The following is an 11810-nucleotide window of genomic DNA, read 5'->3' on the forward strand; positions in this document are numbered from 1 at the left end:
TCTGTTCCCACATCCTTCAGAGGCCCTGGCTTGGCTCATTCTTTTGTCCTTTGGTATTTCCTGTTGCTGGAGGTGGGAAATACCTGTTCCAGCCTTGTTCCACCAGTGGTGCCCAGATAACCAGCCGTGGGTGACTGATGACCAGGCAGCGTACAGATGCAGACTCAAATCTGCATGGCATGCAGCACTGAGAGACAACTGAATCGGAAGAACCTTGGAGTTCTGAAAAGCCTGGTGCTTTCTTCTTAAAACTGCACTAACATAGACTATGTGAAATGGTAATATAATTTATAAATAATCCTACGGGTCTTTAAATGTCCAATTCACTGTCATTTAAAAAAATCTACTTTAGAAATAGTAACTGAAATCACCAGAATCTGTTGCCTTCCTTTCTGCTTAACATATATAGTTGTGAGGAGAAACTGGAAATGAAATATATTTTAAAATTTCCAAGTTCTCCCTGTGCCTTTGCTTGTCTGTCATATGCTTGCCAGCTCACACAAACTTCAAAGTCCACTCATCTCTACCTGTGGCAGCAGCCCCATTGGGGCAAACTCTTTTAAATCTCACAATTTGGAAGAATAAATGACTACAACCTCTATGGGATATAAATTAGCTATACAAAATCACAAATGGGTATACCCTTAGTCTCAGCAATTTCACTTTTAAGGATGTATCCCACAGATATACTTTACCAGGGTGAAATAACTTTTATCCCAGATTATTCATTATACCATTTGAAAAATGATATCAAAGGGTTGGAAACAACCTAAGTGTCCCATCAATGGGGAATTGTTTAAATAAAGTATGATTCACCCATACAATGCAGCCTCGAGAGAATGAGGTGGTTCTTTATGTGCTAGTAAGGAATGACATCCAATGGATACTGTAAAGTGAAAAAAGCGAAGTATGAAGTGAGCTATATATACTACGGTACAACTTGTAAAAGGCAAAAAAATAAATAAATAAATAAAATAAATATGAACTTATTTTTATGCTGATAAAATAACTCTAAAGTCACAGAAGAAACTGATAACAAAGCAAATTGGACCCTGGGGGATCTGGGTGCGTGTGACACTTTCATTTCATTTCATTTTTGTTCTTTTTGATTTGGGGCAATGTAGATTTATTTATTTCATAAGTAAAATAACAAAATAAATGCACACACAAAAATGGCCCACAATTAAAAACAAAATCTGACTGAATTCCGTTTTACATCTTTTCTGCTAAATGCCTGAATCTTTCTAAAAACTCACTCTGGGTCTGGGTTGGTTGGTCCTCAATCTGCTTTAATTTGCTTTAACAATGAGTTTCCTTAATTTGGGTCATGGAGAGGGGGGACACTAGTGTGCTCAGTTTTATAGTTGAGTGGATCACTTTCTGACCAAAAGGCTTTTTTTCTGGAGACAAGGAAGTGAATCTGAAAAAACTTTGAATTCAGTCGTTATAGGCTCATGTGCTGCTTCACCCAATTAGCCAGAGTTACAAGTATACCAGAGCTGAAAACTCACATTGTAAACCACTCAGCAAAGGTATGCTCTTTCCTCATCTGTCATGTTGTGTAGAGCATCCCGATGCTAGAACTTAAAAAGCCCTGGCAAGTTTACTGAGTCGCAGCTTTATGCACAGGACTACTTTATTTGCCTTAAAAAAGCAAATCTAAGACAAAAGTACATAAATAAGAAAAAAAAAGAAAACAACTTGGGTCATAGGCAGTCTCTTCAAAGACTCATAATTTCCTTCTTGATGCCTTTACCTTCACATTCATCAACACGCTGAAGATAGCAGCAAGCACATGGATCCCTGGGGTTTTGCCTTCCTTGCTTTAAAAATGGAATTTCCAGTGATGCAATGTGTCTAAAAGAAGAGGCCATCTTTTCAGGGCGAGAAGGGCAGTAATTGTCCATCTCTACTCTCATTAGGGACAAATGAGCTTCATCTTACAAGATTTTGAATAGAAAGTCTCTCACTAATAGCCCACTGTTTTCTCTCTGAGAAGCAACAGCAGTTTGTGACCTGGAATCATTGCTGGAGAACTGGAGAAATCTCTTTGGGGACAAGAAGAATGAATTTGTCCTCTCAGGAGACAGGGACTCGGTCTTGAAATTCAAAACTTAAGTGTACCTTTCAACTCGCTGCTCCTAAATTTACCTTCAACTCTTTGATAAGATACACAGAGGAAAAAAAGGAGTGCCTTTCCCCAACGTTGACTTAATTCAGCCAGGGTATATCTTCCTTTATCTAGCCTTGGGGGTTTTATTCTTCTCTTTTTGGTTTCAAAACCACTTGAGTGCATTTTTTTTTTTTTTTTTTTTGGGCTGCGTTGGTTCTTCGTTGCTGTGCACCGGCTTTTCTCTAGTTGCAGGGAGCGGGGGCCACTCTTTGTTGCGGTGCACAGGCTTCTCATTGTGGTGGCTTCTCTTGTTGCAGAGCACGGGCTCTAGGCATGTGGGCTTCAGTAGTTGTGGCACATGGGCTCAGTAGTTGTGGCTCGCTGGCTCTAGAGCGCAGGCTCAGTAGTTGTGGCTCATGGGCTTAGTTGTTCCACGGCATGTGGGATCTTCCCGGACCAGGGCTCAAACCCGTGTCCCCTGCATTGGCAGGTGGATTCTTAACCACTGTGCCACCAGGGAAGCCCTTAAGTGCATTTTTGATTGGGTCTAGTGATGGGAATATTCTTGGTCTAGGGAATAAGCTCTGGGCCATTTTGATAGCCCTGAAGCTTGACATAAAACTCATACTTTTTATCCTCGGTGAGCACAATGGCTAAACTGTGTGCCCTGAAGTGCTCTGTGTGTTTCCACATCTCACAGCAGTGATACAGCTCACCTAGCTGTCAGACCAAATACTTGGTGAATGATGGCACCCCAGTGTTCCATAAATATCAAGAACTCTTAACACGTGGAATGTATAGCTTGGAAAAGATGGTGCTTAAATTCCAGTTGCCTCTTCCAAATAGCGTAGGCTCTTCACAATCTTGTTTACTCTATAGCGAAAACAAAGGACTGCAATTTTTGTCCCCTGACTTATACAGAAGATAGAAGGGCAGGAGTGGCTCTGCAGAGGTGTGCCTCAGTTGTGTCCTCAAACATTGCTTAGGAAACATTGGCCACCACACCCAGAGTCAAGAACTTGACAGTCAAGAATTCAAAGCAAGAGAAGGCAGCTGCTTCATACATTTGAGAGACTGGCTAGAATGAGTTGGGAGATCATGAGTTCATGAATAAGGTCCTTGCAATGGTACAGCATCATGGGCTGAAAAGAAAACCCTCATGTATCTTATTCTGTATTTTCAGCTTTAGAGGAAGACAAATTAGACTTTAAATGATAGAATTTTGGAGTTGGAGGCAGACATAAGTCCAAATGTATTTTGCTGATGAGGAAATATGAGGTCCAGAGATTTGTCTTAAATCATAAAGGGAGCTGACGGCAGAGCTGTGTCTGTAAGCAGGACCTTTAGACTCTCAGCGCTTTCTCAGCTGTGTGCCAGACATTCACAGATACTAATCAGAAGGGGGGATGAACTGGCCATGGACTTACATTGCTATAGAGGGCAATGGGAAAGCACTCTGTAAACTGTAACACAGCAACAATGGAAGGTATTATTATTGCAGGTAATTGTCCTGAACACACATATTTATTGATTACCTACTTGAAAAAGAAACAAATTTGAAATTGCCTGCTCAGTTTTCTCATCATCTGAATTAACAGGAAGAAAATAGAGCAAAATAAAATCCAAAGACAAACTTAGAACATTAAGCCTTCTACCCTCTACTTCAAAATAACCTTTACCAACTCTGTTAGAAACCAGCAACATTTTCTCCAAGTTTCCAGAACCCCTCATCTTGCTTGGCTCCACTCTGATGGGGGCGACAATTAATGAACAGTAGACACCAAAATGCTGGAGAAAAGGAGAAACCAGGGAGGTGGTGAACTCTGATGGGTCCTGAGTGGTACGAACAAAAATGCACTATTGAGTATGTTACAACATTTCTTGAAACCATTTTCTCAGCAACTTCCCATTTTCCTGAGACATCACTCCCTCCATTGAGCAGTCTGTGTTGTGATAACAGCTGCCTGGGGATTACTTTCTGCTTGGCTCAAGAGGCCAGGTAGGTAAGGGACAGATAATGATGGTGTCACTTACACTGTGGCTTTCATCTCGGCCTCTCAAAGCCCTTTACAACTATTAAGTCTCTTCCTACGACTCTCTTGGCTCCCTCCTCTAGCTAAGGAAATAGAAGACACTTCCAGACCTAAAGCAGGTGACCATCTTCTCCCCTTCCCACGCCCGGTCCTCCCTCATCCTTGGCTCTCAGTCCTCTGGCCGAGCAGCGTCATCAAACCCGCGTGTATTTTCACTTGACGCCCTAGCACAGATGGAAGCCAAAGACGAAGGGTTGACAGTTTCTTTGGATACTTTGCCTGCCAAGCATTTAAGGAAATTATTTAAGGTTACATGGTCGTAAGTGGCAGAACTGGGATAGAATCTTGGCAGAGAGGTGTTATAATTATTCCATTTTACACATGAAGAAACAGAGAATCAGTTCCAGAAATGGGACATAAACCCAAGCTTCTGACTCCAGAATCCGTGGCTCTGACCTACTCCCCTATTCAGCCCTGGACTCTATCCCCAGGACAGGAGGCAGCTCTCTGGAATGATTTTGGAGAAGGTGGGAGGGAGGGCTGGGATCCAATGCAAGTCAGCTATTTGCTATTGCTATATTGCTATAGCTATTTGCTATTGCTGTCCCCAACAATTTTTCTGTAGTTCTGCTCCCTGGGGAAGACAATGAAGCAGAGAAAAAGAAAAAAAAATCAGACTCTAGTCCTTACACCCTACCCCTATGTCACTTCTCCAGAGCAGGGCATTATGAATCCACTGATTCCTAGCTTACCCTCCAGCCCAGCCCTCTGCCCAGGGAGTCTCCGTGAGTGACAGTGACTAGCTGGGCTCTGGTAACACCAGGGGAGGGCCTGCCTCAGGAGTCATCCTCCCCCAGCTTCTGGAAGCTCCTTCTCTTCTTCTCTTTTCCAGGAAGTGTTGAAGAAACTGGAAATCTGAACCCAGAAATCTGTTCACCATTCTTGGGATTCTTGTTGTTCAACCTGGGTGGAGATGCCCTTCTCTTAGTAAGCTGAAAGGTGTCAGCATGGGGGCCACTAACTCAAGCAGTTGGCTAGTTTGGTCCAGGCAGCAGCCGATAGTTCACCGCATTAATGAACCTGTTTGGCTGAACTAACTGACTCGGCTGGATATTGTATTACATGTCCAAGGCTCAGAATACCATTACAGCATTTCTGGGAGATTATTGCTTCTAGTTATAAAGAAGGGCCCTAGAGTTAATACTGCTCTCAGAATAGACTCACTTACAGAGTAGCTTATGCAGTAGGATAACCCGATGCATTGATGGTTATTCGTTTACCTTCAAAGACAGAGCCTGTCTTCGTTCAGTCTGGAGATGGTAAGGCTACCTTCCAAATCTTTATTTATGGTGAGCCTCTTGCACTGTATCTCCACTGCAGTGGCAGCCCGCATCTCAAACTCAACATGTCCGAAACTGTCATTATTACTTCCCCCGTCTTCTTCCTGTGTTCCACCATGACTGATGGTACCAACGCCACTCGGTCACCCAATCCAGAAATCAGACCATCGACCTGCAATTCACCTTCTCTGTCAACTCACATGCAATCAGCCACCAGGAATCAGGAGTGACCCTTGTTCTGAATTCTCAATTCAATCTCTCCTTTCCACCCCTCCTGTTGATGTGTCAGTGCACATCCTTAGCTAATTGGTGTAATAAAACAAGAATGAACATTTCCTGAGAGGAGGGACCAAGCATCCAGAACACTGTGGTGGGTAAAAGTATGAACTTGGAGCCAAAATGGTGGATTTGAATCCCGGTCAAAATGCATCAACTGTGGGATAAGTATCTGAGCTTCGGTTTCCTCATTTATAAAATGAGAATAAAAATACCTCCCTCCCTGGCTTGTTGTGAGGATTAAATAAAGCTAACATACTAACAACACTTACAACACTGCTTGGCACCACATAAGTGTCCACAATATATATTATACATGTAATGATAGATGAGGAAACTGAGACTTCAGAACAGGTAAACACCTTCTTTAGGATCACACGGTGATTAAGCACGGCCGGCATATGAATCCAGATCTATCCTTCATCAAAAGCCACACTTTAAAAATGTTACCACATGGCACATCTATGGTTCCACATGTGGTTGTTAATAAGAAAGTAGAACGTCTAAAGTACCAACACAGAAAGACACCATATATGATATAGAACTGTATATACAATATGATCTCATTTCAAAAAATGTTACGCATTTCTCTATTACTACCTCTGAACCCCATATATTCCTTTGTCATCTCATTTTTTATCCATCTTTCCTACTAAACGACCTGAGGGCAGAGATGCCACATTGTATAACATAGAGCCAGATACACAACATCCAATATTTGTTAAATTGCTGAATAGCATTGAATCTTTTTAAAAAAAGTATTTATTTAGCAGATAATAGATGAGTGACATTCTGTGACTTGAACATGACAAAGGATTTTTCTTTCTTTCAGGGAGATGTCTGAGGTCCCACTGACACAACTGACCACAGTATGAAGTAGAATGTGCTTCCCGGAGGAAGAAAGACAGTGACCACTCTTCTCAGTGTGTTTTTTGTCAGACAGCTGTCTGCTATAGCCCTGGAAGACACTTCATCTAATGCTTTAATGATGAACTATCTTAAAAGGACTTAGCACTTGCCACTGCCTTCTTTCAAGTTGCTAGCCTGCTCCCGTTACATGGGCTTTGCAGCCTGGCACTTTCAGACTTTGACATGGCTTAGAAATGACATTAGAAATGTCATTGCATAGAAATGACATCACATTGCACATGTGCTTCTATGCCTGTGTTTGTAGAGGAATTGGTAGTGAAATATCTACAATTCCCTACTTTTTTTGAATATATGGATTCAACATGTCTCTACACCTCCTCTGTATTTCTAGCTTCTATTTCCACACACTAAATGCACATTTATTTTATTTCAAAAAGATGAAAGAAAACAGACTGAACAAAAAATTCACCCCACTATGTAGATTTTCCCAGTCTTTTTTAGTAAAAGTGATCAAAACCTAAGAATTTGAAAACTAAGTAATTGGGACTTCCTTGGCGGTCCAGTGGTTAAGACTTCACCTTTCAGTGCAGGGGACATGGGTTTGATCCCTGGTCGGGGGACTAAGATCCCACATGCCACAGGGCAACTAAGCCTGCGTGCTCTAGAGCCCACACGCCACAACTAAAAAGAAGCCCATGCACCACAGCGAAGATCATGCATGCCACAACTAAGACCCGATGCAGCCTAAATAAATAAATAAATTTTAAAATAAATAAATATAAATAAAATTAAAAAAAGAAAACCAAGTAATAGCTATAGTTCTTTCTTGTCATTTCACCTTTGGAGAAAATAACAATTTTCTTCTTCCTTCCTAGCATCTTTCCAGTTTCTCCTTGTGCTGCAGCAAATAAATTTGAGAGTTGATGTCGTAGACATGTCCTTTTCCTACTCTTTCTTTTAGGGTTGATGTAGACATGGTACTCAGTGGCAAGCTAAGTGAGGCTTTGTTTTCACTGGGCCCTCAGTGGAAGAGGCACCAAGAGATAGCTGAAGGCTTCTTCCTTCTCTCCTAGATCTGTTTGCTACTAAGTTGTGATTCCAAGTCTTTGGTGTAGACTCAGTGGTCTGACTGTCAATGAGACCTCTTTATTTGTTTCTTTGTTAGTGCCTTCTTCTTGTTACTTCTACCTCCTCAGTTTCCATTAGTAAAGCCAACCCTGAGGGCATCCTGCCAAGTTATCTACCCCAGCTCAGCCAACTCATCACAGTTCTCACAAATCTTAGGGAAAGTCCTCTTTGGGCTAGGAAATGATCCCAGAACTCATAGAGAAAATGGACTCTTAAATCCTGCCACTATCTTCCTTCTGTCAGAGATGTTATTTCTTTGTTATCACTTAAGAACTTCCTTCTCCATTGATCTGCTTTCCATGTTCAGGTTTTATCACTTTCCATTTCTGTGTTCTTTATGTGAAACACTTCTGTCCCAGAAATGGAACTCTTGTGTTTAGAACACCATTTTGAATCAATGTTTCTGCATCTTTTCCAAACATACTTCAGTATCACTGAGCTCTATTATTATACGTATAGGGTTGCAAAATAAATGGGTACTTGTTAAATGAATGAGAGGAATGCAGCTTAATCATTTGTAGGAGAATTATACGTTTTCTGCTGAGTTTAACGGAGTAAATCATACAGCAAAATGACAAAGCTATGTGAATGCATGTAGCATTGCTTGGTAACTGGCCTCTACCAAGACATGGCAGCATTTTTCTTCCTGGCAACTCTCACAAGATGTCAGCTAGTCAGGAGAGCACTGAGGCGGGATGGCGGAGTGGTTAAGAGAATGGCCTCTGGCACTAGACAGCCTGAGTTTGACTTTCACCTCTAGCATTTACTAGCTGTGTGACTTTGGGCAAGTTGCTTGATCTTTCCGTGCTCAGTCTCCTTAACTATGAAATGAGGATCAGAGTAATCATACCTACCCACTGCCTTCATAAGCTTGTTTAAGGATTAAGTGAGCTAATATAAGCAAAACACCTAGAAAGTATCTGGAATAGTGCGTATAATTGCTCACAATTATTATTACACAGCTATTACTTGGCTTGACAACGACTGTAATTCAAAGAAAAAAACTGAGATGAGAATACTGTATTTTACATCAACTTCCAAGACAATGATACAGCACTGAAATACTTCTTCCGGGAAGATATTCAAACCTGGAGACCTAAAGAAAGCCATTACTTCTCTGGGTCAATCAGGAAACTTTCTTTTTGAACATCTCTGGAATTAATTGAACAGTCATTAATCACCAACAATTACTAAAAGGAGCCAAAGATGTTGAAATGGAATATATCTAAAGTCTTGTGACAAACTGCTCTTCTGCTATATTCCTATTTGTCTGCAACCTAAGAATCCTATTTTTGGAGATAAAGTTATAATTATATTTACATGCTACAGAATTTTCTTAGTTTTTTTTTTTTTTTTTCTTTTTCTTTTTTTTTTTTGCGGTATGCGGGCCTCTCACTGTTGTGGCCTCTCCCATTGCGGAGCGGACGCGCAGGCTCAACGGCCATGGCTCACGGGCCCAGCCGCTCCGCGGCATGTGGGATCTTCCCGGACCGGAGCACGAACCCGTGTCCCCTGCATCGCGGCTCTCAACCACTGCGCCACCAGGGAAGCCCGAATTTTCTTAGTTTTTATTGTCATTAACTCTTATATTTGATGGTGATCTTGGCAAACTCCAAGGTAGAGATTAAAGCCTTTTTTTGGTGGCAGATTAGTAGAAATTTAAGTTATAGCATTTTTTACAACATGACATTGGCTTATCTGTTTACCAGCCTAAGGATTTCCATATTGGTTCAAAAATTCCGAGTAAGTAGATTTTTCAGCTATATTTTATTTTATTTTATTTATTTATTTTTTTTGCGTTATGTGGGCCTCTCACTGTTGTGGCCTCTCCCGTTGCGGAGCACAGGCTCCGGACGCACAGGCCCAGCGGCCATGGCTCACGGGCCCAGCCGCTCCGCGGCATGTGGGATCTTCCCAGACCGGGGCACGAACCCGTGTCCCCTGCATCGGCAGGCGGACTCTCAACCACTGCGCCACCAGGGAAGCCCTCAGCTATATTTTAAAGGAAGATTAACGCTACCTACAAGTAGCAGATATAATTGCTAATTATAATGAACTATAATTTCAGATACCAATAAATCAAACAAAACAATAATGTTTTATTTGTACAGATTGCTGTCAACAATGCTAAATTAGTAAGAGACTGAAATGTTTCAAAAAAGGTTTAGCTATTTATGGCAGACCCTTAGAGGCAACGAATGCGGGATCTGTATTTACATTTCCCCTAATTTACTTTTCCCAGTCACTGGACAAGACAGTGTACAAACAGAAAAGATTCGGCCTCTATGTCTGTGTTGATATTCAGCTGCAAGTCAGCACCAGTTAGAATATAATTACTATTAGGGACCTGTGTCTCATTCTGGGTGTACCAATAGTGTACATTAGTTTTAAGTGAAAGTGACATTGCATAATGATCACATTTTGGCCAAATCTAGAGTACTTGCTTGTTTCTATTGTTACTTAACTGCTCAGGTCTTAAGATTAAATTATCCTCTTTTATCCTTACATGAGATGGAGAAACATTTGATTTATTTCCCTTCTCCACACAATCAATTGATTTGCATAATGCTTAATGAGATTCTTTCAGATTCCCACGTGTTTTCCCACATGTTGTTCCAAATGTGCCAACAGACTGTCATTTAAAGGAAAAAAAGAATCTTCAAATTCAGAGGAAAGCCTGGGCTATCCTTTTGAATACCTACAATCAGTTCATCTGATAATATTCCCAGGCAGTCAGATGCCCCCAAGAAACAAGATCTAGTTGTTTTGGTTTTTTTTTGCTTGTTATCAAATGACTTACCCACAATGACTGCAGTGACAGTAAGCAGCACAAAAGCATTGCGAAACAGGTAACTTTTAACATCTTCCTTTGTGATGTTCTGCACTTTCTTCTTGGCCAAGAGTGTGCGTTTACGGACCCCTTGCTGGAATCTCTCCATCCTGCCTCCCATCCTGGCCTCTTCTCCATTGCTTTTAGTCATGTTTTACTTCTGCAGAGTGTCTCTTCTTTGAACTTCAATGTCACGGAATCAGCCCCAGAAAGCCAGTCCTCTTTGGTGTTCAAGAACACAACTAGACGAGAGAGAAAGAGACAAGAATGACAGCCTCCAGGGGTGAGAAATCAGGGCTGCCCGACACCAGGGGAAGCTGTTGGCAAACTGCATAATCTCAGTAGGAATCAAGGGCTGGAGAGTGGCAATGCCAGATCTCAAGGCTAGAATGTGCATATTTTACTGGACCACGTGTGAGACATGTTCATAAATCCAGAATATATGAGCAGGTACTTGTGTTACATTTTTAAATATTTGTCCTTCCCTCTCCAGTGAAGCTATAAAAGGGCTCATCAGAGCTGGGTGTGACTGAGCACCCTTACCCCCACCCGATCCCCCAGAACCTAGCCACGTACTTTGCACAATGTTCACCCTCAATAAATGTCCAATTGAATTAAACGCACAGGAAACGCTCAGTAATTATACTTAATGGCTCATGTTGTATACATGGCAAAGGCATAACCAGGTCAATGAAATGAATTAAGATACTGAGATTTCACAGTCAGAGGTTGCTGTTATATATAATAAAGTAACTATTTTCTGCATTAAGAAAAAAACCACGATAATATCAACTAGTAAATATGCTTATGAAAAGAACACAAGTACCCACAGGCTCTGGGAAATACATTTGACCCTTTCACGTGGTAACTTTTTTTTTTTCATAAAATAAGCTAAGTGCACTGGGCACATTTATAAATTATCTGAAATCATAATTCATCTTCATTTTGGTCCCAAGTAGAAGTACAAAGTAGCATTTGTCTTTGTGGCAAACATGCTGGCGTCTTCTGAGGAAACTATCACCCACTTCTCAGTATTTTAAAATTTAGGATTTCTAGAATAGATGAGGAGATTAATTCAATTTTCATTCCAAACGTTACAGCGTGTGATTTCTAGTTTCTTTAAAGTGCTCCTAGGTTATTCAAATATATCTAAGTAAATCTCTCCTTGGTGGAAATCAGCTGTTTTGAAAGATCAAGGGACTCCTCCTGCTGTTTTACAA

At 41.2% G+C, this 11810-nt stretch overlaps 1 protein-coding gene across 4 annotated transcripts in view; it reads right to left on the reverse strand.

Annotated features, from left to right (window-relative positions):
- SLC1A3 (solute carrier family 1 member 3) overlaps positions 1 to 10741 on the reverse strand; it is a gene marked incomplete at both ends in the record, with an annotated part of 71683 nt that extends 60942 nt beyond the window's left edge. For all 4 annotated transcript variants that reach the window (XM_079702549.1, XM_079702551.1, XM_079702550.1 and 1 more), the window contains one exon: positions 10561 to 10741. In XM_079702549.1, coding sequence (XP_079558675.1) covers positions 10561 to 10741 — 181 coding nt within the window. The remainder of the gene's footprint in view (positions 1 to 10560) is intronic.
- Positions 10742 to 11810: the final 1069 nt, after the last annotated feature.

Source organism: Hyperoodon ampullatus (assembly GCF_949752795.1).
Source record: "Hyperoodon ampullatus genome assembly, chromosome: 4".
In the NCBI taxonomy this organism is placed as follows: Eukaryota; Metazoa; Chordata; class Mammalia; order Artiodactyla; family Ziphiidae; genus Hyperoodon; species Hyperoodon ampullatus.